Source organism: Macrotis lagotis, chromosome 7, assembly GCF_037893015.1.
Source record: "Macrotis lagotis isolate mMagLag1 chromosome 7, bilby.v1.9.chrom.fasta, whole genome shotgun sequence".
Taxonomy (NCBI): Eukaryota; Metazoa; Chordata; class Mammalia; order Peramelemorphia; family Peramelidae; genus Macrotis; species Macrotis lagotis.
The window spans coordinates 121,523,645-121,549,359 of record NC_133664.1 but is presented as its reverse complement, the minus strand read 5'-3'; the positions used below and the strand labels follow the sequence as shown (position 1 = coordinate 121,549,359).

Below are 25,715 nucleotides of genomic sequence, written 5' to 3'. Positions count from 1 at the left end.
GCTGGTAGCCTTCCTTATGGCTTCTTACTTCATGGAACATCAAAAGTCTTCATGCAGTTTTAAACTACAAAAGCTGAAAGGACCCTCTGTCAGCACCCCTGTTGCCCTAGGGTTGGTTATTTGTTATCCCTCAGGATCATTATATGATTGATTCACCTTCTTTTCCAGGTTTAGGCCACTTTTATATATACATATATATATATATATATATATATACATATATATATACATATATAAATGTGTATATCTATATTATATCTATATCTATATATATCTATATATAAATGTATAAAAGAGACTCTTTTATACTATTTCTGGTACACAAGTCACAATTGTTTCTATGCTAGAGCCTTACTCTTGTCCACATGAAGAATTTATGAGAATTCCCCAATTAAGGGAAAGTAGAAGCATCCATTAAGTCCCTACTATGTACCCCATACTATGTTTCCTTCTATGATCTGAATCCTAGAGATATAAAGACAAAATGTATTAGGCCCTGACCTCAGACAGCTTATATTTTATCATGTTTAGGTACACATCTCTAATATCTGGAATCTGATATCCTGGAATATAGACCCATGAATCCCCCCCCCCCCCGAGAGGCAGAACCCTTGGCTGTGTCATATCTTCATAATCTAGGATCTTTGAGTGAACTTGACACAGTCAGGATTTTGCTCCTTTGGGGGCATAAGTTGCTTCATAGGATTCTTGTATACAGGGGTTGCTTAATGTGCCTTTGATATAAGTTGAGATGAAATGAATTTATGAAGATGCAAAGTAAAAAAGTGATCAAGATCAGATGAGCGTTAAGCAGTGAAGGCTTCTTTAAGCAAGGGGATTCTGAGTATTGATTTTGAAAGAACTGAGGATCTGGGATTGGAGAGGAGGAAGGGAGACGTGGCCAGGATCTCATGCTTACCCTTGTGCCTAGGTGATGACTCAATGCGGACTTCACAGTTGAATGTGGGCACCTCCACGGACGTGTCACTGAAGATCACAGAAAGTGATCTGAGTCTTCTGACGGCCAGTATCCGGGCCCCCTCAGGCAACGAGGAACCCTGCCTACTCAAGAGGCTGCCCAACCGGCACATTGGTGAGTGAGGAAGGCAGCCGCATGATCTGATTCTCTAGGGATGGCCCCTAGGAGGTAGCCCAGGGAATCTTCACCCTATTCTTCCTGGACTGGCAATACATACCAGGGCTTCCCTATTCTTTCAGTTCTGGGACCCAGAGTGGGTGGGAAGGTCCCTGATAACCATGCCTCTATGCCCACTACAGGTATCTCATTCACACCCAAAGAGGTGGGTGAGCATGTGGTGAGCGTTCGAAAGAGTGGGAAACATGTCACCAACAGCCCCTTCAAGATTCTTGTGGGGCCTTCAGAGATTGGTGATGCTAGCAAGGTTCGAGTCTGGGGCAAAGGCCTGTCAGAAGGCCATACCTTCCAGGTGGCAGAATTCATTGTGGATACTAGAAATGCAGGTATGTATCTCTTTGGCGCCAGTCTCCTCTCTAGGGCCTCTTGGCCTCAGGACTCAGTCCTACTCTGAATCCTTTTCAGTACTCAAGTCCTTTATCTTTACATGTCATTTATTAAATAGATAGCTTTTGGCAGGTCACATATCTCTCTGAGTCTCAGTTTTCTCATCTGAAAAATGAGAATAATAATATTTGTACTATTTTATAGAAGTGATATGCTCAAAGAACTTAATAAGTCCTAAAAACCAAAAGCTATAAAAAAGTATGGACTTGATATTATTGGCCACATACAACTTCTGTTCAAAGAAGTTTTGGGATTTACCTTCTTTGGTCCTTTGAGGGAGAGATTAATTTGCTCCATGCGTGTGTCTTAGGTTTGGGTGGGAAGGTTTCCTTTTCAGGCGTTTTTGTACTGTTTCTTTCTAGAAACTAAAGGGAGGGACCAACTCCCTTTGTTAGTTGGCTAATTTAGTGGAAAGGGTTAAGGTTATCCTAAATGACTCAATAATCCCTAGTCAGTTGGTTGGGCAGACAATCAACCAAAAAGTACTTTCAGGACATAATTGTGAACCAAGGCTTGGTTGCCTCAGGCCTAGAGTTGAAGTCCCTGAGGAAGAGCAGAGTGGTGGGCCAGACCCAAGGCTATATGTCATTTACTTTCCTACAGGGTATGGTGGTCTGGGATTGAGCATTGAGGGTCCCAGCAAGGTGGATATCAACTGCGAGGACATGGAGGATGGTACCTGCAAAGTGACCTACTGCCCCACTGAGCCTGGCAACTATACCATCAACATCAAGTTTGCTGACAAGCATGTGCCTGGTGAGCTGAGAAGCTGGGGTTTGCCAGGGAGTGGGAAGGGGTGTTCCTAGGAGCCTGGGAGAACTTGAAGGTGGTCCCTCAGAAGAGGCCTGAGGACTCCCTCCTTTTTCTTTAGGGAGCCCATTCACTGTGAAGGTGACTGGAGAGGGACGGATGAAAGAGAGCATCACCCGGCGCAGGCAGGCAGCTTCCATCGCCTCTGTGGGGAGCACCTGTGACCTCAACCTCAAGATTCCAGGTAAGGATCCAGGGCGAAGGTGAAACATGCACAGCTTGGGAGGGGGTTCTGACACTGGGTACTAGATTCTTTTTTTGTTTTGTTTCTGCCTTCCCTCTTTGCTCTCCTTTGTTCCTCCTCTTCATCTCTGGTTTCTACTCCCTACTCATCTACCAGCCCTTTTTTCTTCCAGGAAACTGGTTCCAGATGGTTTCTGCCCAGGAGCGCCTCACCAGAACGTTCACAAGGAGCAGTCATACATATACACGGACAGAGAGGACAGAGATCAGCAAAACCCGGGGTGGGGAAACCAAGAGAGAGGTCAGGGTGGAGGAATCTACTCAAGTCGGGGGGGACCCCTTCCCTGCTGTCTTTGGAGATTTCCTGGGTCGTGAACGCCTTGGTTCTTTTGGCAGTATTAGCAGACAACAGGAAGGTAAGTGGGTATGGGCACAAGATGGTACTTCCCATCTTATACTAGGCAAAGCCCAGCAATAGAGGCAGAACAGTGGAGAAAGACTGTACCTGAAATTAGGAAGACCTGAGTTCAAATCTTGCCTCAGATACTAAGTAGCTATGTGATCTGAGCAAATCATTTAACTTTTCTCAGCCTCTGTTTTGCAAAATGAAGATAATAATACTTACCCCTCCCCCAGTTATGTCAGGATGACATAACAGATATAAAGCAGATATATAACAGATATAAAGCACTTGTAAAACTTTAAAAATGGCAGAAATACTAACTATTATGCAGAAAATAGGGTAGATTTTTATCCACATGCCCTTTTGTGACTACTCCCCATAATTCTGTGGTCAGAATTGGCCCTGGATTTAGAAGTTGCTTGGAGGGGGGGTGTATTTGAGTCCTTTGGGCTAGGTTGGGCAAGAGGGAAGTCTGTTCAGTAGTTTGGGGTTAGGGACTGATCATTTCTGATCCCCTGGAATTAGTGTCAGTACCTTCGGCTCAAACCTCTCTTGCCCTTAAACTTTTGTTCCTGAGGGCCTATCCCTTGTCCCTGTTTCCCTGCACTTAGCAGGAAAGAGCTCAACCTTGGCCAAGGTGAGATCCAACATTGCGGCATAGCTGTTTTTGACTGTTCTGTGAGAATCTGGACAAGGGTCAGGGCAAAGGGCTGGGCAGAGCATAAGCTCATTGGAAGAAGGCACAGTTTCATTCTTTGAATATGGCCCACAGCCTGCCAGATACCAGCAAGTGATTAATAATCATTTGCTCTTGGATAAATCACTACCTCGCCTTCCCACACATCCCTCTTTTCTCTCCCAGGTGAGACAGGTTCTCAGGATATGACAGCCCAAGTGACAAGCCCATCAGGGAAGACTGAAGAAGCAGAGATCCTGGAGGGAGAGAACAGCGCTTACAGCGTGCGTTTTGTGCCCAAAGAAATGGGGCCTCACACCGTCACTGTCAAGTATCGGGGCCAGCATGTTCCTGGCAGTCCCTTCCAGTTCACTGTGGGACCCCTTGGTGAAGGGGGTGCCCACAAGGTGCGAGCTGGAGGTACAGGACTTGAGCGTGGTGTTGCTGGAGTGCCAGGTAAATGAAGCCAGGAGGAGGGTCAAGGATAGTAAAGGTTTTAGGTGTAGGAGTGCTGGCCCAGACTGGAGCTGGGTCTGAGGCACTCTTGGCTGGGAACTGGTATCAATCCCTTCTCCTCTTCTCTATCCCTCAGCTGAATTCAGCATCTGGACCCGGGAGGCAGGTGCTGGAGGCCTATCTATTGCTGTGGAGGGGCCCAGCAAGGCTGAGATCGCATTTGAAGACCGCAAGGATGGTTCCTGTGGTGTCTCCTATGTTGTCCAGGAGCCAGGTAAGTAGCTGGAAAGGGGCCAGAGAAGTCTTGTGGGGAAGACCTCAGCTCAACCAGGTCCCTCTCACATCTGGACTTCTGCTGACGAATCTGGGACAATTACTACTCTTCCACTTTTTTCCCCCATTCTGAATTATCAGAGGCCCAGCATGGTAGAGTGGACAGAGAGCTGGCCTCAGATCCCAAAAGCCCAGAGTTTGAGCCTGTCCCCTAACATTGGTACCCTTGGGCACCTCACTGAACTCCCCAGAGTTCTGGGTGACTCTTTGAGAATGTAAGATACAGAGAAAGTGCCACTCTTATCAGTGAAATCACAGGTCTAAGCCCTATTCTTATGAATTTAACAATATCCATCTAACACAAATATTTCAAAATTCAAAGGAGGACAAGAGGATTATATCAGAAACTAGGAACTTTTATTATGTACAATCTGGTTTAAGTGTAAATCAAATTTCACAATGCTCTTATCTAAAGTATTGCTTCCTCTGTTTCTCCATGATCTTAAGCCCTCTCCCCTTTCTTTCATCTCTTTCCCCAAGATCCCTCTCTTCTTGGGATTCCTGTTGGGAAATGGAATTCAGACTCAGAGGGCTTGTGATTCTTGCCCTGCCCCATATATTCTAGGGAACTAGGCTTCTTCATCTTAGCTACATTGCCCTAGGGGATGGGCCATGGTCCCCATGTCTGCTGGGGGGAGGATTGAGACAGGTTTTATGTCTCCAGGTGACTATGAGGTCTCCATCAAGTTCAATGACGAGCACATCCCTGACAGCCCCTTCGTGGTGCCTGTGGCTTCCCTCTCTGATGATGCCCGGCGCCTCACCGTTACTAGCCTCCAGGTATGAATGCTCTCCAGATTGTGGGACTGGGATGTCCTGGGGACCCCCTAAAAGAAGGGAGCTGCTCCTCAAAACACATCTAGTGTCCCCAAATTTCTGTCCACCTGGTACAGAACTGTATACGGAGAGAGGGCTCAGACCTTGGGGAACATTTTTTGAGCCTTCACTTTGTGCTCACCACTGGATTGGAACAAATACTGATATTCAAAGCTTCAGCTCTTTAAACATTTTTGACAGAAATCTCCAGAAAATAGTACTTCTCTGCCTTCTAAAACAAACCTGGGTCTCTGTTGTGAACATCACTTTTTGGACAGCTTTAATGCATGAGTAATGCCGACTGAGGTCGTCCTGGGCTACTTGCCCTAAATGGGCCCAGAATGATGTGACTCTTGAGGCTTGCTGCTGCTTATTTTTTTTAAATAGTTTTCATCCTGTTCTTCAGTGTCTAGCTATTAGCTGTCACTCTGTGCTTCTCTGCTGTGCACCACACCCCTTCTCTAATTTGCTTTTCCTAATCTACTATGGTAGAGTCTTCAAGGGATGACAAGGTTATTGAACCTAGGGTGTCATCTTTTTTTTTTCTCGTGTTACTCTAAACTTGACAAATGATCATGTTCAGTGCTCTTCCTATCTTACCAATGTTTTATAAATGTATCCCTTGCCAAATATATATACCCCAGGCTCTTGAGAGCAAAAAGACAACACGGTAGAGTGTTTTTATCATTAAAAAAAACCCTTATTATTTTCTCATTTAGCAAGCATTTTTTCTCCTCACAATCCCTCCCCAATTGAAAAAGAATAAACAAAAGTTTTGTACAGTAATAAAAATTCGTAGCCTTCCAAAATAGACAAACCTCCAAAAATATGGACTTCAAGAGAGAAGACCTGGATTTAAGTTCCAGGTCTCATCCAGGTCCCTGTGACCTTGGGTAAGTCATATAATTTGAGTCTCAGTTTCCTCATCTATAAAATAGGGGTAAGAATACAGCATTATGAACCTCAACAAGCTATGAGTAAAGAGCTTTGTTGCTCTTAACTGTGTAAAGGGGGGAGTATCACTGAAGGTAATGACAAGTACCCAAAATCATCCTAAAAGCCCTACCAACGTCCAGAACTTTGCAATGAGACCCCTGCTTCTTTGTGGGCAGCTCCTCACTGAATTTTGGTTCTTTTTGAACTCAGTGTTGGAGGAATGGTGTCAGCAGAAGGCACCTTTGGGTAGCCAAGGGAAAGGGAAGGGCAGTATTCTAGGCATTGTTTGGGTTGAGAACTTCCCCAGGCTTTGGCTAATCCTGGGGATCAGGAGGATCGATTGATGGTGAGATGTGGGGGGTCTCGCTTATTTTTCTATTGGTTTATGTTTTTATCTGACTTCATTGCAGGAGACTGGGCTAAAGGTGAACCAGCCAGCTTCCTTTGCAGTACAACTGAATGGTGCCCGTGGTGTGATTGATGCCAGGGTTCACACCCCCTCAGGAGCTGTTGAAGAGTGCTACATCTCTGAGTTAGACAGTGGTGAGGATATTGTACTTCCCCCAACCCCACTGCCTCCTGCCTGAGGGATCCAATTTGGAATCCATCCAAATTCAGAGCTAATCTGTTTACCACTGTTCTTAAGACACAACCCTGGGGACTTCCTTTTGCATCTCAAAATGAAAACCTCTAGGCCCCCACAACCCTAGGAGTATTTAACTGTTTCCCCTGAGCATGTGGGAATTGGGAATGACTCATCTGCCGGTCCCTTCTTCTCCATAGACAAGCACACCATCCGCTTCATCCCTCATGAGAATGGTGTCCATTCGATCGATGTCAAGTTCAATGGTTCACACATCCCTGGGAGCCCCTTCAAGATTCGAGTTGGAGAGCAAAGCCAGGCCGGCGACCCAGGGTTGGTCTCAGCCTATGGTCCTGGGCTTGAGGGAGGAACTACAGGTAAGCACTGAACTTGGGGGTCAGCTGAAGATGAGCTAGAAAATGATGGAGAAGTCCAGGAGGACTGAAAACTCCTTCCCTTGACCACAGAGGAATACATATCCATTCTTTCTTTCCACAGGTGTGTCCTCTGAGTTTATTGTGAACACCTTGAATGCAGGCTCAGGGGCCTTGTCTGTCACCATTGATGGCCCTTCCAAAGTGCAGCTGGACTGTCGAGAATGCCCAGAAGGCCATGTGGTCACCTACACCCCTATGGCCCCAGGCAACTACCTCATTGCCATCAAGTATGGTGGCCCCCAGCACATTGTGGGAAGCCCCTTCAAGGCTAAAGTTACAGGTGAGAGATTTTTCCCTTGTGGAATCCTATTCCTTTTGCTAATCTAGGATGATTCTCCTCGTACTGCAATATAAGTAAAGTACTTTGGCAGATGTATTTGTCTGCATTTCATCTGTAAACCTTCAGATTACAAGTTTGCCTCACTCTCGTGAACCAACATATTCTTGAATAGCAGTTTGTAAATCATTGATGTTTACTTGAATGACCATTGTCCTCTGAGATACTTTAGAGAATCATGGGATGATAGGTCATGGATTTAGAATTGGAAGGTATCTCTAAGGTCATCTAGTCAAATTCCACGATATCATAGTCAAAGGAATCAAGACTAGCAGAGGTGACTTGGTGAGGGTCACACTGGTACTTAGTGCTAGTTCCTGAATTCGAGCCCTACTCCTTGAATTCCCAGCCCCAGACTATTTTAACGGTCCTTTTCTTCCTACCCATTAGCCTTCATTGAGTAGTGTTTTAGCTGGCCTTGCAGTTTTCCTTTCCCACTTTTTCTTCCAAAATGTTGGGATGCAAAAGCAAAACATGCTCAGCATGCAGAACTGGTGTTTTCAGGGCCCATTGGGTGCATTTTTTTTATAAAGCAAGAATCTTTCTGTAAAGCAATATTGTCTTGGGTATTCAGGAAGCTATGAATTGAGTTCTATTCACACAGCTCTCTTAGAAGCCTAGGAATAGGGAAGCTAGGTGGCCCAGTGAATAGAGCACCGATTTTGGAGTCAGGAGTACCTGGGTGCAAATCTGGCCTCAGACATTTAATAATAATTACCTAGCTGTGTGGCCTTGGGCAAGCCACTTAACCCCATTGCCTTGAAAAATCTTAAAAAAAAGCCTAGGAATACAAGATGCAAATATATATGAAGTAAGATTAAATTTCACTGCAACCAAGAGTTCTGCACTACAGAAATGGTAATTGCTATTATTCTTGGGCCAGATGGTATAGATGGCATGGTTCAAAAGCATCTCCGTTACTAGATATAGTCTTATTCACCATGATAAAATGTGTCAGTAGTAGGTTATTACCTGAGAGGAGAATGAAACATTTCCTCCTGTATATTTCTTCACTAGTAAAATGAGGGAATTAGATCTATTGGGGCTTCTGAAAATATGCCTCTTGCCCTTCTGCAAAAAAAAAGTGATGGATCACAGTTGCAGACATGGCCAATTTGTTCATTTAAGAGATAGTTGAGAGAGTGGGGAAGATCAATTGAGAATCCCTCGTAGATGATAGGAACTTTTTTTTAAGTATCAAAAAAAATTCTTAAAGCAGTTAAAAGTTAAATTAAAAAAGAACTTTAAACATTTAAGAGGAGACTGGATTTGATGAGCACTAAGGACTTTTTCAACTCCAAATCTTGTGGATACTTGTGCCCATCTCAAAGGCTAGGCAAGGCCTAGCTAGCCCTGGTAGGTTTTACTAGGAACTCAGTCCATTGACTCTGTGATGTAGGTATTCTTCTGCCCATCTGTCCCCTCTCCTTCTAAGGACTCTGAGGCCATCCCTCACTTTTGATCCTTTTCCCATCTCATCCCCAGGGCCCCGGCTGTCAGGAGGCCACAGCCTTCATGAGACCTCCACAGTGCTGGTGGAGACAGTGACCAAGTCGTCCTCCAGCCGCGGCTCCAGCTACAGCTCTATCCCCAAGTTCTCTTCAGATGCCAGCAAGGTAGTGACCAGGGGTCCTGGGCTGACCAAGGCCTTCATAGGCCAGAAGAATTCCTTCACAGTGGACTGTAGTAAAGCAGGTAGGACTGGGAAGGAAGGCCTGGGGACTGGATGAGATACTGGGAGAATGGGAGTACAGAATTACATAAGAGTTGGAGAATCAGGATTCAAGAAATGAGTTCTTTGCTTTTCTTCTATTGTCTAGGCACCAACATGATGATGGTGGGTGTACATGGACCCAAGACTCCCTGTGAGGAAGTGTATGTGAAGCACATGGGAAACCGAGTATACAACGTCACCTACACTGTCAAGGAAAAGGGGGACTACATCCTCATTGTCAAATGGGGAGATGAAAGTGTCCCGGGCAGTCCCTACAAGGTCAATGTGCCCTGAGCCGCAAAAGTGCCTCTCCCAGCCCCTCAACCTCCCTGGCTAAAAACACATACACACTTACATGACATACATGACATACACACACGCACACACACCACATAAGATTTCCAAGACAGAGATATATACCCATATACATGGAACACCCACTTGGGGGAAAGACCTGTACTTGGACTCAGGGGAGCTGAATGAACAGATTCTCCCACTGACCCCTCTGGGAGAGTAGAGGAATTTCTGTCTGCCGATTGAAGACACTGTCTATCCTCTAGAATGTAATCTTGGCAGGTCCCTAACCAGGGCCAGAGGGATAGTGGGAAAGGACATATATATTGGCTGATCTGGGGGTATTCAGGGGGGTGCATGTGTGTGATTGTGTGTGTGGTTGCCCCAAAGTGCACTGATAACTAAGACCCTGGGACAGCTCCCCTGCCTCCCCATCCCAAACTTTTCTAAGACTCTTTCCCCCCAACTCCCCTGAAAACTGTGCCTTGCCCCCTCTGACGGCCAGTCTGTGGTGCTAAGGACTCTGGGAAGCTAAAGAAGAAAACCATGTGGAGAAAAGTCTACAGATGGGAGCCATAATAGCACCGTGACTAGCCCTGGACTCAGAGGGTTTTGTATACTTTGTTCAGCCCAGCTTTCTTGGGGGTCTGGTTTTCTCCTGTTGTTATTTTTAATTGTTGCACAGCTCTGCCCCAATGAGGGCCTTTTGTACACATCGCGCAGCCCAACATGGAGCTAGTTGGGAAAAACATCAAACAAGCCCAAATAAAGTATGGCCTGTCGCAGAGATTCTGACTCTTCCTTCCATGGAGTCTTTCATTCCCCTGTCTTCCTTTACCTACTGAGCCATGGTGTGTGACTTCCATTTTCTACTTACCTGGGCCCTCAGGCCAAATTGAAGAAGAGATGAATTTTATATAGAAATGTCCTTCTCTGTCCCATTTCCCTCTACTCTGTTTTAGTGACACCCTTCATCTTAATTTTAAAAATGTGTACATATATGTATGAGTATATATATATATATATATAAACTATAGACATATACACACTATGTACATAGGTACATACAATGTACCAAGGACATAAAGACACAATGAAAACCACCCCCTACCCTCCCAAGCTTACATTCTAGCCTGTTAAGATTTCTGGATTCTGAGTCAGCTCCCATTTCTGTGTTATCTGCAGATTTGATCAGTATGCTACACCTTTATTCAAGTCAGTGATAAACATGTTGAGCAGAGTGCCAAGCACACAACCCTGGAGGACTCCACTGGACAATGCCTACCAGGCATCCTCAGCACCCTAAAACACCCATTCTGTATCCATCCACTCTTATTATTCTCTAGTCCTTATCTCGCCACATTTGTCACAAAAATCAGATGGAGTATTTTTACCAAATTCTTTGCTAAATAGCTGTCTTTGATCTTACACAGCTGGGTGTTTTTATCAATGGCAATGAAGGCTTAATTTTGCAGATGATGAAACATAGGGAGGGAGAGCTGACATGCTGGATGGCAACCATCATCCAAGAGAATATTTTCCATGTTATAATGTTGGGCTAAGTTTAACAAAATGAAATTTAAGAGAGATACATGTGAACTCTTACACTTGGGTTTAAAAAAATTTCACAAGTACAAGGTTCTTGAGAGAGGTAGTGGCTTGCTGGAAAGATCTGGGGGAATTTAATGAGTCAACAATGGGAAATAAGCCCAAAAAGATAATGCGAAGAGAGACATGATGTCCAGAATTGGTGAAAATATTAGTTCCTGTGAGCTCTGCCTTCGCCAGATCAGATATGCAGTAGTGTTTGGTTCTGAGCATCATGTTTTGGAAGGAGATCAGTAACTTGAAGAATGTTCAGAGAAGAGTAGCAAATGCATTAATTAGAAGGGCCTCATGGTCCTCTCACACAAGGACTGAAGGAACTGTGGGATGTTTAGAAGTCATTTAGAAGAATAATTTGATTTGATCAGCATCACCCCAGAGGGTAGAAAGAGAAGTAGCTAAGTGGTATAGCAGCTAAAGTGTGAGGCATGGGAGTGAGAAAGACCAGAATCTGAATCCTTTCCCAGACATGAAGAGCTTAGCCCTGGACAAGACACTTTACATCTCAGTCTCAGTCTCTTCATCTGTAAAATCAGGGGATTGAACTCAGCAGTTGCTAATATCTCTTCCAGCCTTGAATCTAGAATCCTCTACTCCATGGTACAGATTTCTGCTTAATATGAGGAAAGATTTCTTAATCATTATTATCCAAAAGTAGCATTGGGCTTCCCCTTACTGAGTACTTGAGGAAGAAGCTGACTCAAAAACATATCAGGTATGTCTTTGAGGGAACTTCTGTTCAGGTCCTGTTTTGTTCAGGTATGGGTTGGACCAGATGGTCTCTAAGGTCTCTTTCATCTAGGAATTAATTTCTGATTGAATTAGAGGGCCTCAAGGTGCCTGGTGTTTAGAGGACTAGGCCTGGAGCCAGGAAAACCAACTCCAGATGCAATGTGGCTCTGGACAAGGCACTTAATGTCAGTGTATTCACCTGTAAAATGGGGATAACAGCAGCACATACTTCTCAGGGTTGTTCACAATACCCCTTAGGGTTGTTATGAGCATCAAATGAGATAATATTTGTGAGTATTAAAAGCGATATTTTGTTAGAGCAAAGAGTTTGACAGCATAGTAGGTGCTGAATCCATTTTATTTCCAGTTATAAATATATGATAGTGTTGGAGAAATATGTCTAGCTTTTTAATATTTGGTTTGGTTTTTTTTTAGGTTTTTGCAAGGCAATGGGCTTAAGTGGCTTGCCCAAGGTCACACAGCTAGGTAATTATCAAGTGTCTGAGGCCAGGTTTGAATTAGCTTTTTAATATTAAGAAAATGTAGTTTGTGCCTGTGTGATGTTTTCTGAAGGACCAAACAGAAGTAAATTCCGTCCAGTTGTTCACTGTAACTTCATTGTTAAATGTAAATTCTCCAAGAGAAGAGTAACCTAAGCCCATTCCCTTCTCAATCTTCCAAAGTGGGTACCTGACCCCGGTTATGTAGAGATGGTGGGCTCCCCCTTTTACCTGCTTTTCCCTCTTTCCTGCCCCCAAAATGGTCAAGCTGACCAAAGTTTGGCCCACATTCCCCTCCACAGCAGAATCTACTACAGGCCCAGCCACTTCTTATGACTGTCTTCCTTTCTCAGGTATTCTCATCTAGACCTTTGTTTTTTCAAGCTGTCCTCAAGTCACTTTTTGTTTCTCTAGGAAAAGCCCCTCCAGGGCTAGTTGTGAGTTATTCCCTTCCAAGAACCCAATCTTTGTGACAGTACTGCCCATTACCCCATCATCTTTACTGGTTTCATATACAATCCTCCTTTTGCATCTATGTATTTGAGAGGGAATGTAGCGGTCCAATGTCCAAACCCTCTTGTGGGTTAGACAGGAGGAGAAACAAAGTCTGCTCCCCAGACTGGATAGCCCCTGTTTGAGGATTCCCCACCCTGGCTAAAAATTCTGGTTATATTGATTTATGCAATATTTACATTACTAGATTATATATTATATAAATAACATTTTATATTAATACATCTGTATATTATTTGATCAAAATATTTATAGCGGCACCTTTTGTTACATCAAAGAACTGTCAAGAAAAGAAGATGCCCATCAGTCAGCCAACAAAGCATGTTTGGAGGATGCTGGGTGAACTCTTGGGGAAGCGGGGGGCTGCCTCAGCCAGGCCTCACAGCCGCTTTCCAGCGCCTTTCCCAGGGTGGCCCAGCTACCTCATCTACAGAATGCCCACAAGCAATCCACAGTAGATGTGGCAAAATCCCAAAGAACAAGCGTCTCCTTAGCAACCCTCCCGAGGGTCCACGGGTGAACATTCCACATGTTTTAAAGGGGGGGTGGGCGTTTTTCTTATTTAGGGGAGAGAAAGAAGACAATTCTGATCTCTTTTGAAAAAATAAATTTTCAAGAAGACAATTCTGATCTCTTTTGAAAAATTTTATTTTTTTATACTTGATTTTATTTATTTTAAGTTTTACAATTTTCCCCCCAATCTTGCTTCCCTCCCCCACCCCCACCCCCCACAGAAGACAATTTGTCAGTCTTGACATTGTTTCCATGATAAACGTTGATGCAAATTGAGTGTGATGAGAGAGAAATCATATCCTTAAGGAAGAAACATAAAGTATAAGAGATAGCAGGATCAGACAATAAGATGTCAGTGAAAAAGTAAATTTTTTAAAGTTATTTGTTCTGTGTCCTATTTGCCCCTGAGACAATGAGGGAGGGGCGGGAGGGGTGACGTAGAAATAGAGAAATCGATAAAAATGAGTTTTATCTTGCGCCAGCGCCGGCACCTCCTTGCATTTGGGGGTTCACTCGGGTTGTCCTCCGCCCTGAACCCCCGGGGGGGGGGGGGAGAGGCGTGAACCCCGCCCCCCCCCTTGCTCCGCTCTTCCAGGGCTAAGGAGATAAAAGGAGCCCGGCTTCAGTCAGGCGGCCCCGGAACCCGAGGGGCGGGTCTTGGGACAGCCTACCAATGGCGTGGTCCCATTCTCCAATCATCTTTGAGGGCTTAATGGGTCGCAGGAAACTGAGAACCGCAGGGAGCGCCGGGAATTGTAGTTTCGCCGTCCAAAAAAAAAAAAAGCCAAGCTCCTGGGTTGGGCGCAGGCGCGAAGCCGCTGCGGGAGCGCGGCCGTTCCCACGCCCGCTCAGAGCCGCGGAGCATTGTGGGAGGAGACGGCGTCCGCGATGGCGGGGCGGGGGAAGCTGATCGCCGTGATCGGGGATGAGGACACCGTGACCGGCTTCCTGCTGGGCGGCATCGGGGAGCTCAACAAGAACCGCCGCCCGAACTTCCTGGTGGTGGAGAAGGACACGACCATCAACGAGATCGAGGACACCTTCCGGTACGGAGGCCCGCGAGGCCGGGCGGGGCCCGAGGCCTGCTCCGGAGGGCCCCGGCTCCCCGTCCTCCTCCCCCGGGGGCGCCGCCGGCGGTTCCGCCTTCTGCTTCTCCCAGCCGCGAGAGCCCGAAGCGGGGCGCGGGGCGCGGGGCGCGGGGCCGGGCCGGGCAGCGGCCTTTGCTGCCACCTCCCGGGCTTGGTAGAGAGGAGCTTAAGACACGCTCGTTATTTATTTGTTTTTTGGGTTTTCCGCCCCGAAGTGCAACCCCCTGGGCTTCGCCTCCCAGCCCGGCAGATTTAGGGACAGATTCCTTCGCTGAGAGGGCTCCCTCAGACCTTTCCCTTCCCCGGGGGGCCAGGCCCGAACCCCTCCTGCCTTTGTTTTCCCCCAAACAGCGCGGTCTGGTTCCTGCCGCTTAGGACCTGCCGGGGCTCACCTGCCGGGGCTCACCTGCCGGGGCTCACCTGCCGGGCCTCACCTGCCGGGGCTCACCTGCAGGGCCTCCAGGGTGGGATCCTGGGCCAAGCAGCCCGACAAGACCCAGTCTTACACCCATTCTTTTTCTAGCTGGTTTGGTTCTGATTTTTTTTTGGGGGGGGGAATGTTTCCTTGCTTCTTTAGGGGAAAAAATGAATTCAAGGGGAAGCTAGAGTTTTTTTCAGTTTGTTCATTTTTTCCCCCCAGCAGAACCAGAACTGAGTCACTCTGAGTCCATGGATTCCCTTTTTTAGTGAAGCTTCCTCATCTCTGATTACCACAGTTTTTTGTCCCAGCATAGCCCTTACTCTGTATGTTTCCTACATCCCCCACCTACCTCACACCCCAAGGAGTGAAGATAGATTAGCCAGCAAGTTCCCAGAGCTTGACTCTCTTCCTTTCTCTTTGCCAATCCCCTCCACAGGCAGTTTCTAAATCGGGACGACATTGGGATCATCCTTATCAACCAATATATTGCTGAAATGGTACGGCACGCATTGGACGCCCACACGCGCTCAATACCTGCCGTTCTGGAAATCCCTTCCAAGGAACATCCCTATGATGCAGCCAAGGACTCCATCCTTCGCCGTGCCCGAGGCATGTTCACTGCCGAAGATCTTCGCTAAGAGGCGTCCCGTGTCATCTTTCCCTATGTAGATCACATTCCACTACTGAAATGAAGCGGGTGAGGGCTCATTGCCGTTTATTGGGCCCTGGAGTAAAGCTAAGACTGAATGAAGACTAGAAAACAAAGCCCAGTTCCCCCGATGTGTCCGTCTTCTTCCATTTCCTCTTCCTTCTCCTAGTTGATTTTGTGCAGTCTTTGTCTTATGTCAATGCAAAATTAAAGTTAATTTCCCCAGGTTTCTTTTTTGGGAGGTCTGGTGACTTGTAAAGGGTGTGTCTGCTTTGGAAAGGGAGACCAGAGTTGGCCTGGATTTCTCCCTAAGTTGCTTTCTCCAGGACTGGGAAAGAGACTGGAGGGCTCAGAAACATGGGAGCAAGGTGGAAGTAGCCAGACCACAGAGAAGCCAAGACCTTTGTGATTCTAGGATGAGAATCCGAATTCCTTAGTCCAGCCTGGACTTTAGAGGTCATCTAGTCTATCCCACTCATTTTACAGATGACAAAACAGGCCCAGAGTAATGAAGTGTCCCATTCACACAGGTCTACAGGCCTAGGTTCTAAATAAGGCTCTGTAGCACAGGTCTAGTTCGAGGGTGAGAAGCACAATCTGATCTTAAGAGTAAAAAAATGAATCTTGTTCCCAGGGCCAAGGACCTTACCTCCATTAGGGTCAGGGATCCACCCTTCCTACAGTGTGCTCCATACCAAGGCCTTCTAGAAAGGGAGGGGAATGGAGCTTAGCCTAGCCAGAAGGAAGGCAGCAAATGGAATCCCTGAGACTGTGGGGTAAGGCTGGGTTACCAAGGCAACTGCTGTCCCTGAGGCAGTTATTGCCTTAACCTCTCAGGTGGCGGTGTTCACCCCTTCATTTGCCATAGTCAGTTAACCCTTCTCCCTCAGCCACCATGGCTCGGCACCTCAATATGGATACACAGCGACAAAACTTTTGGAAGGAAGATTATCTAAAAGAGATAATGTTGCGTTGTGATTGGCACCGAAAGTATGGGGCAAAGGTGAAAGCCAAGCAGGCAGCCAGGGATGCCACAAGAAAGGTCTTTAAATTGCCTACCTTAGGCCCCAAGACCCCACCTTCTCCTCTACCTCTACCTCCACCTCCACCAAAAGAACCTCCTAAACCCCCTCCTCCCCTTAAGGAGGCTCCTGCGACAGAGATGTTCCCAGTGCCACCTGAAACACGGGACCTCCTGTACCAGGGGATATCTCATGATCTCCAGGGTCGCTTCAACTATTTGGAAAATCGCAAACTTGCCAAACCAGAAGAGCGTTACCCCTTCCCAGTCACTACCAACTTCATTTACGGCTGGCAGTTAGGTAAGGCTGGATTCCTAGTGACAGTCCACCCTTCCCCAATCTCTTAAACCAACTTGTGGCTTCTTACCTTCCCATTTTCAAGCTTATGCTTATAAGTGCCACTGCTAGGATTCAGGTAGAAAATGGGGTCTGAGAGGGAAGGTGAAAAAGTAAAGAAGCTAATACACTGCTTCTGACTTCATCTTCTCATTCATTCTCATCATCCCTACCCCCAGTGTGCCATCACTAGTTGTAAAGTGATTCTTCTGGCAGATTTCTGACTTGGAGAATTTTACGAAAGTCTTCATGCTGGCATTCTAGTTGGCCCACTTTGATTTACCTTTGTCATTGTCTCATATACACCAGTATCTCACAGCCATTCAGAACCCTCTTTTTTTTTCTTTTTAATATCTGAATTGGGAGCCAATGTACAAATCATCTATGACTCACAAAGCAAGTTTCTCTATTCCCCTTCTTAATCCCAAGCTCCTCTCAGGAGCCCACCCCAGCTTTTGTCCTCTCTTCTCCCAGGCTCCCCTTTGGAACGAAAGATGGTCTCCTGTAAGATGTGCCGGATAGAAACCTTCTTCCGCAAGAATGGGGCCTTTGCTCTACTGGACCCCAAGGACGTAGCCCTCTGACCTTGGGTTTGGGGGGAGGGTGGAAAGGGAAGGGAAGGCAGGGAAATGGAGATTACATGCCCTCAGTTGGGGCAAAAATGACTCCTGTGGTGAGTGTGTGTGTCTGGGTCTCCTTGGCTGCTATAGTTGATTAAATCCCCTTAAATCTAACCAGCACTGACCTCTGATTTCTGGCAATCAGGGAACTTTACACTACCTTTCTCCCTATCATCTTCTTGACCACTGACCCTTCTCAGGTCCCAAGAGGGCTGAAACAGAGCTGGGAGGAGTGGGTTCTCCCCAATCTTTTGGGGTTGCAGTAACTCTTGGAAATTTCTAGTGTTCCTGGGGAAGAGACAGCCATCATGAATTCAAATGCCAAAAGACCTCACCCACAGACCGGGAGAGATTTACTCTCCTAAATGATTTATCTTTCCAGACCTGGCCCAACCCAACCTCTCACCTCTCCCGCCGGGCCTGCAGTAATCCTGTCCTTTCTTTGTGTCGATGCTCTAGCTGCTCCCGCAAAGCACATCTCTGTTGGGCCACGTCACCCTGTTGAGTTAGAGACTGGCTGATCGCACAGGTCTCTCTAAAGTCAGGACAGCTAACTACTGAGGTACTTTCCCCCCCCAAGAATAAGTTGAGATTATGTCCTTTCCTTCTCTCCCCAGGGTCTTGCCTGCATCCAGGGCTGGGGAGTAATGAGTGAGGACCCCAAGAGGTCTTCTCCTGAACGACGGTTCCTAGTGATGCACAGGCGTTCCTGGACCTGAAAATGGATGAGGACATTGTCCCAGGAACTGAGGTCCTAAGGCCCTGGCCTTCCCAATCATCCATATTCTCTAGTCATGTTTTCTCCCCCCCACCATGATGATCAATCCTCCTTACCCTGAGCCTTTGTTGTTCTCGGTCCCTCTGGTGCCTTCTCCCAGCCTCACCCTGTAGCTCCAGAAGCCTCTTCAGGGTGTTCTCTTTCTGATTTGGTGTGAGACCCAGGAAAACCAACTCCCTGCTAGGGGGATTGGGGTGAGGTTGCTGCAATGTAAAAGAAAAACAAAACTGTCCCCTATCAGTAAGACAGATACAGTCGTTTCCTGTAGCTTCATGCTTATTCATCGCCATTATCCTTACCTGGAGCTCCAGGGCTCTGCAATTTGGCAATAGGGATGGTGGCTGAGATTGACCATCTTCCATGAACGTCTGTCTGCTCCCCACTGGGCTGGGTCCCCGGATCTGCAGGCTCTGCACCCCCAGCTTGACTGCTTCTTGTTCCCTGAATCTCCACTGTGCTGGGGTCTTCAACTGTTTGGCTTCCTGCCTTCCTGGTCTAGGCCCTAGTCTCAGCTGGCTCTGGACCTGTGGGGTGGCCTTTCCCAGGGACCATGGAGTTTCTCTTCCCCAGGAATATGTAATCACCTTTCCTTGGCCCTGTGGGATCTTATTGCTCTGAGGTTGCAGGATTTTCTTTCCCTGGGACAATGGGTACTCCCCTGGATAGAACGGTGGTTTATCCTCTTTTTGAATCTCTCCCTGAGTCTGTGGATTGTCCTTTCCCCAGAATTTTAGATTATCCCTTTTCTGGAACTGTGACACCTCTTCTTCATGGAACTGAAAGTTTTCCCCTTCTAGGGAATGTAAAAACTGACTTCCTTGAAATTGAAAAATCTGTCTAAGAACCTGTTTCTCCCTTTCCAGAATCTGTGGAATCTCCTCATGCTGGGCCTGCTGGCTCTCCCCTTGGTGAGTCTCAGCAGTCTCTTCTCTTGGGACTTTGTGAGTCTTCCCAGATGGAATCTCCTTCTGGGTCTTTGGGGTCTCCTCCCTCTGAACTTGAGAATTCTCTCCTCTTTGTACGTTTGGGGTCTCCACTTGTGTGCAGGAAGTCTCACTTCTCTGAATTTTGGGAGTTTCCTCCCTTTGAACCCAAGTCATCTCCTCTTTCTGGGGCCACAGAATCTCCTCTCCTTGAGTTCTAGAGGTCTTATTCCTCCGGGCCCAGGGAATCTTCTCTCTTTGTAGCTTTGGGGTCTCATGTGTCTGGAGATGGGGAATCTCCTCTCCCTGAGCCCCTAGGATCTCTTCCCTCTGGATATATTGAGTCTGAATCTGGGGCCTTTCCTTTCTTTGAGTCTTTGGAGATTCCTCTCTTTGGGTCTTTGAGGTCACTTCCCTCCAGCTCTGGGGCCTTTTCTCTTTATGGTCCCTGAGGGTTTCTGGGTCTCTCTGAGTTTCTGCTCTTAACTGCTCAGAGTTATCCCCCTTCTGTAAGTCCTCCATTTCAAGGAGGGGCCATGATTCCCTTGATTTAAGAGTTTCTGGAAAATATAGAATCTGTGATGATGGCTGGTCAGGCTCCTGAGCTATGAGTTCTGGGAGGTTTCTCCCTCCTTGGCCTGGGTTCTAGGGAAAAGATACATATGCTGGAATCTGATTTGTTTACAACAATCCCCACTGAGCCTCTGGGCCCTCAAGTCGGGGACCAGTGTCCCCAAAAGACTTTGAAAGATGTTAGGAGTCTAACGCAAAGGTCTACTTCCACACCAGTTCTGCACTCTCTTGGATTTTGTCTTAATCCTAAAAAAATTATTTCCATTTTATAAGGCATTCTGTATTTCCCCTACTTCCTCACCAATCCCCCTGTGACCTGGTAGAACACAGGCCCAGCCAGTATCCCACCACACTCCCAAGGATTTCTTCCCTCCCATGGAGAACAGGTGGTGAGGAGACCCTCCCCCTCCCTCAGCTCCAATATGAATAAAGACCCTTGCAGTGCCCCCCTCCACCCTCGACTTAATCTTTTATCTGCCTGGCTTCCTTTGTCCCTGGAGATGTTCTCAGTTGTGAAGTCAGGTTCTAGTGAAAACCCTGAAGGAGGAAAGGGAAGGGAAAGTATGAGGAGGCTTCTATGTATGCCAGCTCCTCTTCCCTTAAGTGCCAGTTCTCTACCAGAGACCAAAGGGCATCTAGAGTCCTTGAGCCACAGAATCAGGGAAGTTTTATTGCCCAGGAAGATGGGGAAGGGGAAAGCATCACCTCTGAACTTGGGTGCAGCCTCAGAGAAGAAAGATGATACAAGTTAGGCCTTCCTTAGTTCAGATTATCCCCAAACATGATAACCTTAATAACTTTCCCAATAGGACTTGTACCTGATCCTCCCTTAGCTTAGGACCAGAATGAGATTAGCCCTAAGGAACACTGTGTAAAGGACTATTTGATGGGCATGTTCGCTGATTCTTTGCTGCTGGCTCTGGATTCAGTCCTCCCTTTGATTGAATCTGTTGGTTTCCATCACCCTTTTCTTTTATTCTTCTAGAAGCAGTGAAGGGGGCAGTTCTTGGTTTCTGAAACTGAGTGCTTACTTGGTTCCTCCTCCTCAGGCTGTTCTCTCTGGCTTTTCTCAAGCACACCTTCCAGCTCCCAGGTATCAGCCTTGAGTGAAGTCCCAACCTCAACCTCCAGTTCTGAGGAAAGAGGAAGTGATTGTCACCCAGCTAATGGAAGACCCACAGCTACCCTTTCCTTCTATCAGATCCCATAACTTACCAAGCGTTGCCCGTCCTGGCATTCCAGGGCTCCCAAACCTCAGACCTGGCTCTGCACCACCTTCAGCTCTGGCTATACCCAACATCACTGCAAGGCCTTCAGTCCGCCATCTACAGCCAAACCAGAACACTGAGTAACCTAGCAGGGGTCTTTGGAAAGACAGCACGAGATAGGAGAATGGGATGGACAATACTGACCTCTCCATCTCCAGGTTTTACCACCTATAATTATCTGTCTCTTGAATGGCACCTCCAAATATATCCACATCCATCCATACATACATACATACATACATACATATATATATAAAACCTTTTGCAGCCCTTCAACAGGACACAGGACCTGGGGAAAATATGCCTGCTTTCCCTCCTCTAACCCTGACTGAGAGTTATGTTTTATTTGGCCCAAATCCCAGGAAAGCGACACCTCTCAGGAATATAAGACTGGAGCAGTGAGAAGCCAAGGCTTGGAAGAGATGGAAGATGAAGTCCAAAATGAGACTTCATCATTTAGCCCAACCCCTTCATTTTAGAGATTAGGGAAATGAAAAACCTTGTCCATGAACCTACCTAGTTAGTACTAGAGTCTGAGACTCGACCGCAGGCGTCCTTTTAGTCCAGTTTTCTTTCCGCTACATTACATCACCTCTCAAAAACAGCCCCTTTGCTCAGAACGTTTGCTGCCTGGGTTCCCCTACTCTAGGGAGGCACCTCAGGACATTTGTGTGTGAGAAAGAGTGGGTGATGGGAACAAAGGGAAACATGAAAAACGGGAATGAGGAAGTCACATGGTCCAGGGAGTACATGATAAGGCTTAAGAGATGGAGCTAGGAATAAAAGGAAGAGGGAAAGGGTCTATTAGGTTCTCTGCTCTTAGGGGTAGGGGAATATAGGAAACTATTAAAGAGGACTCACTTTTCCAAAAGCTGTTGACTTGACTTCCGGATGTCATTCTCCTGGGCCAGAGGCCAGCGCCGGGAATGCTGAGGAGTAGTTGAAGGGGACTAAAGACCACAATCCACCTTAGGAATCAGCCTTCTACTCTATCCTCATTCTCTTGTCTCTTCCTTTCAGCTGTAGAAGTCTCCCCCAAAACAGCCTGAGGGGGAGACAGAAGGCTCTGATCTTTCCTAAGATTTTGCAGCCATCCTTGGGGGAAGTGACAAAACTAAAGAATTTCAGAATTTGAAAGAAAAATTTTACCGGAGCTCTTGTCAACCAGGATAACAGACCTGACATTAGAACTCGGGTCTCTTGACTTCCAATGCAGTCCATCCCACTTAGATCCTTGGACTCTCCTCCCTAGGGAGTCTATCCCCCAAATAAGAAAGGGTCAGCCACTCCTATAGTTCTGACCTTTGGTAAGACAGTCCACTCTACCACCTGTCTGCAAGTGATCCATCACCAACTGAGTTATTAATCCTGCAGGTAAGAGGTTAAGGACCTCTGTTGCAGGACAGGACCTCTGATAAGGCCCATAAAAGAGACATCGAAGACATACAACCCTGGGATCTGGATTTTTATCATCCATCTCCCTGAAGAGACTTCAAGGCTTAGCCTTCCTTTTCCAACCTAGTTCTTGTCCCCCTACGCCACCCTGTCCTGTGATCACCACCACCTTCTCCCTGACCAGGCTCTTCTTTTTTCTCATCTCCACCTCTTCCCCACCAACCCAGATGCAAGACTCCTGGTTATGGTTCTCTGAGCTCCTGGCCTCATCACAAGGTCCTCTAAACTGTCCCCGGCGTGGCCAGAAAAGACTGAGTCCAGTTCCAGTCAATAGTTCCAAGTCCCATAGAACCTGTGGGGAGGTAAAGATGGATAGGTGTAGGGGAAAGATGCCTATTCTGGAGGGTCCTTCCTCAGTGCCCCATACCTCTTCCTGCTCCTGCCGTCTCTGCTCCATCACCAATAGTACCAAAGGTAGTTCAAGTTCCTGAGGGCAGTTGGCTCCTCGTACCTGAGAGTTCCCAACAGCAGAGTCAGGCCCCAGCCTTGGCCTCTCTGCCTGGCACTTTGCTCTCCCCTCCCCACCTCTGCCTACCTGCTGCATGGCCACCAGAAGCTCATCGGGTCTGGCAGGGGCCTGGAAGAGCTGCTCATAGAGAACTAGTATTTGCCCTGAGGGGAAGGGAAGCCCAGGATCCTGGAACACTGAATCTGACTCCATGGCGTGATGAAGCTCCTTGCCTGCCGTCCGGTGAAACCTGAAGACACAGACATAGCTGTCCCCCACTCCCAACTGTTCCCCAAGGGCATCCCTGAAGAGTCCCCCCTCTCTGTTTGTGTATCTGAAGCTGAGAGAGATCCCCCTTCTCATATGGGAGTCCTCCCTCCAGAGCCTCCTCAATGGCCCTTAGGGAAGTATGGGAATAATGGTGAAGAGAATCTAGGGAAGAAAAGAAGGGCCAATTCTATTCCCTTAATAATGCAGAGGTTCTGACACCCGAGCTGACCTACTGGAAGGCACCCACTGGGGGCAGGGAAAGAGGAACCAGGCTAGACAGTGTGGTGAAATGCTCCATAGCCCTATTTTATAGAAATTGTGAGTTACACAGGGAAAAAATGAAGTTTCCCAATCCCTTTGCTGGTGCTTAGTCAGGGAAAAGAGTTGCTGGTGAACAAAGAGGATAGGAATAATGTGTGTGTTTGTGTGTGTGTGTGTGTGTGTGTGTGTGTGTGTGTGTGTCACTACTAGCACCATAGGATATAGTCCTGAAAAGACTGGAACCTCAGAGATCGATCATCTAATTTCAATTCAACGCTTTCATTTTGCATATGAGAAAATCAGGCCCCCCAGGAGCAGGAAGATTTACCCAATGTTAAACAGCAAGTAGTAGGAGTGTGATTTGAACCCCAGTTAAAGTCAGGGACACAGGCCAAAGTTGCAAAGAAGCTGGTTTAGGTTTCCTAAAAGTTGAACTTGTCCAAAAAGTGGGCTGTGGGTCTTGATAATAAGGACTTTGGGGAGGGGGGCAGAATTTAGATGGCACTCACAGCAGTCGTTCTCCAGCAAGTAGAAACAACTGAATTGACTAATTACCAAGAAACGAGTTAAAAGCAGGAAGTGGCCAGATTTTTGTGTGCTGGCAGGCATGCACCCATGGGGTCCTTCCCAGTCTTGCCTGGTCCTGCTCTCCTCCCTACCTGGGAGGTTTCTCCACTAGTATACTCCTTTTGGCCAATTGAGCCTTGTCTCCTAAGGTCTGAGGTCCACCACCTACCTCCCCCTTCAAATTTGTCTCATGAAGGTAATTTAAAGATTTCTTTCATGTTGCTTCACCAAGGTCCCAGAATTTCTAGTTATGGTTCTGCTTCACTGGGTGACTTGTTGGCAGGCTGTAGATGGACTCATTACTCAGTGTCCACAGCTCCAAGTCTAGTACTTCTCCTACTATACCATAGCCACCACAGGTGACTTTTTCTCCTCCCCTTCTTCTACCCCTCCTCAAATCTGCTATGTCACAGACTAGAAACAATTGAGAATAATGGAAGGGGAAGAGAGGAAAGCCCTTGGGTCATCCAGGAGCAGGAATGCAGGATGGTGGGGTTCTTTGTATGACTATTCTCTGTACTCTCACCTTCCCCTGATGTTGTAGGAATTGTAGATATTGGTTGTGCTTTCTCTACAAAAGTAGGTCAGGAAAGACTGAAGAGTATAGCAGGAACTTACCTTTACTCTCCCAAATTCACCTCCAAACAACTATAAAATAAAGCCTCAAAATAAAAGGTAGCTCAGGCTAGACCAAGCTTCTCTGGCTTACTCATCTCTCATCAGTAGCCAAGCAAAAACTTTCCAATCAGGGCAAGGAATGAATACATGCTGCCTCTGGGTGAAGGAGTGAGTATGGGAGATATATCATTGTCCAAAAATGATTGTTGGGAACTGTCAGATGACTTGTTCCTGGAGTGGAATTGTTCTGATTTGGAAGTGGCAGAAATGTTTTCATTATCTGTTTGTAATCCTTGTCTTTCTTTCGATGGGGGGAAAGCAAAGCTAATTATCTGTATTGCAAAATAATTACAGAACAGGATAGCCATTATATGACAGAACCTTGTGGGTAAACTGCCACAAGTCAGACACACCATCAAAAGGCTTCCTGATTTATTATGAGTGAACCTGAGATTGGGCCAGAGAATCCCCATGGATGAATCTTATATTCTGCTGAGATGTCCTATAAATATCAAGGGTAGAGACCCCATTCCTGGCTGGCCCAGGGTCAGTCAGGAATGACCAGGTCAGGTCTGGAAGAAACTTAAGTATAGAATAACTCAGGAAGTAGGGGACACCCTATTCTGAGACTAGGCAGATTCATCTTTATATAGATTCTACTTACCTTATTTTGGGGTAGATTTCCAAAATTTGTATTCCTTTTTCCCTAATAAATCTTAGAAAAATATTTTTGTGGTCTAAGAGGTAGAGAGAATTAAAGAGGGAACTGAGTGCTAGGAAAACCCACCTGGAGATGCTGGGAGCAGAATAAAAGGGAAGGAAATTAGAAGTCAGAGGTGGCCAGGACTAGGAAACCAAAAGAGTCCTCTGCTTGTAATTAGGAGTCAAGGAAGTTTCATAAATACTACATGAAGGCTGAAGGTGGGGTCCCTTGGTCTATCTCTAAAAGGAGGCCCTAGGGTGAAAGGAAAAGGTCCTGCTACGGATCTATGGGCAGAGAGAATAGAGAGGGACCCAGAAGACATTGTGAAGGA

At 46.7% G+C, this 25,715-nt stretch overlaps 4 protein-coding genes across 7 annotated transcripts in view; 3 read left to right on the top strand and 1 right to left on the bottom strand.

Moving 5' to 3' along the window:
- The window catches only part of FLNC (filamin C), a 38,209-nt gene extending 27,793 nt beyond the window's left edge, over positions 1–10,416 (top strand). The window contains exons 36-48 of one of the 2 annotated variants that reach the window (XM_074193748.1): positions 932–1,093; positions 1,279–1,482; positions 2,147–2,299; positions 2,415–2,537; positions 2,710–2,952; positions 3,802–4,071; positions 4,208–4,345; positions 5,069–5,184; positions 6,567–6,699; positions 6,940–7,116; positions 7,238–7,456; positions 8,999–9,208; positions 9,334–10,416. In XM_074193748.1, the coding sequence (XP_074049849.1) occupies positions 932–1,093; positions 1,279–1,482; positions 2,147–2,299; positions 2,415–2,537; positions 2,710–2,952; positions 3,802–4,071; positions 4,208–4,345; positions 5,069–5,184; positions 6,567–6,699; positions 6,940–7,116; positions 7,238–7,456; positions 8,999–9,208; positions 9,334–9,521 (2,336 nt within the window). In that variant the 3' untranslated portion in view covers positions 9,522–10,416. The remainder of the gene's footprint in view (positions 1–931; positions 1,094–1,278; positions 1,483–2,146; positions 2,300–2,414; positions 2,538–2,709; positions 2,953–3,801; positions 4,072–4,207; positions 4,346–5,068; positions 5,185–6,566; positions 6,700–6,939; positions 7,117–7,237; positions 7,457–8,998; positions 9,209–9,333) is intronic. The other variant, XM_074193749.1, reaches the window with a different exon arrangement.
- Positions 10,417–14,195: 3,779 nt separating this feature from the next.
- Positions 14,196–15,771, top strand: ATP6V1F (ATPase H+ transporting V1 subunit F). The gene is made up of 2 exons (XM_074193747.1): positions 14,196–14,430; positions 15,330–15,771. Exons 1-2 carry the CDS (start codon positions 14,273–14,275, stop codon positions 15,529–15,531), a joined length of 360 nt encoding a protein of 119 aa, XP_074049848.1. The 5' UTR covers positions 14,196–14,272; the 3' UTR covers positions 15,532–15,771.
- An 87-nt stretch (positions 15,772–15,858) lies between these two features.
- SPMIP1 (sperm microtubule inner protein 1) lies at positions 15,859–17,565 on the top strand. Its single transcript, XM_074193746.1, has 2 exons — positions 15,859–16,864; positions 17,375–17,565. Exons 1-2 carry the CDS (start codon positions 16,438–16,440, stop codon positions 17,482–17,484), a joined length of 537 nt encoding a protein of 178 aa, XP_074049847.1. The 5' UTR covers positions 15,859–16,437; the 3' UTR covers positions 17,485–17,565.
- Positions 16,655–23,328, bottom strand: LOC141492962 (uncharacterized). Of its 3 annotated transcripts, XM_074193744.1 has the most exons (12): positions 23,053–23,328; positions 22,885–22,968; positions 22,681–22,809; positions 21,924–21,991; positions 21,010–21,119; positions 20,826–20,927; positions 20,273–20,331; positions 18,598–19,866; positions 18,355–18,501; positions 18,146–18,235; positions 17,927–18,018; positions 16,655–17,808 (listed from the first exon to the last, which is right to left on the bottom strand). In XM_074193744.1, the coding sequence occupies exons 1-12, from the start codon at positions 23,326–23,328 to the stop codon at positions 17,631–17,633; spliced, it is 2,604 nt and encodes an 867-aa protein (XP_074049845.1). In that variant the 3' UTR covers positions 16,655–17,630. The 3 variants fall into 3 exon arrangements, with proteins under 3 accessions (XP_074049845.1, XP_074049844.1, XP_074049846.1); XM_074193743.1 differs by having other exon boundaries at positions 22,681–22,968; XM_074193745.1 differs by lacking the exon at positions 22,885–22,968.
- Between the last annotated feature and the right edge of the window lie 2,387 nt (positions 23,329–25,715).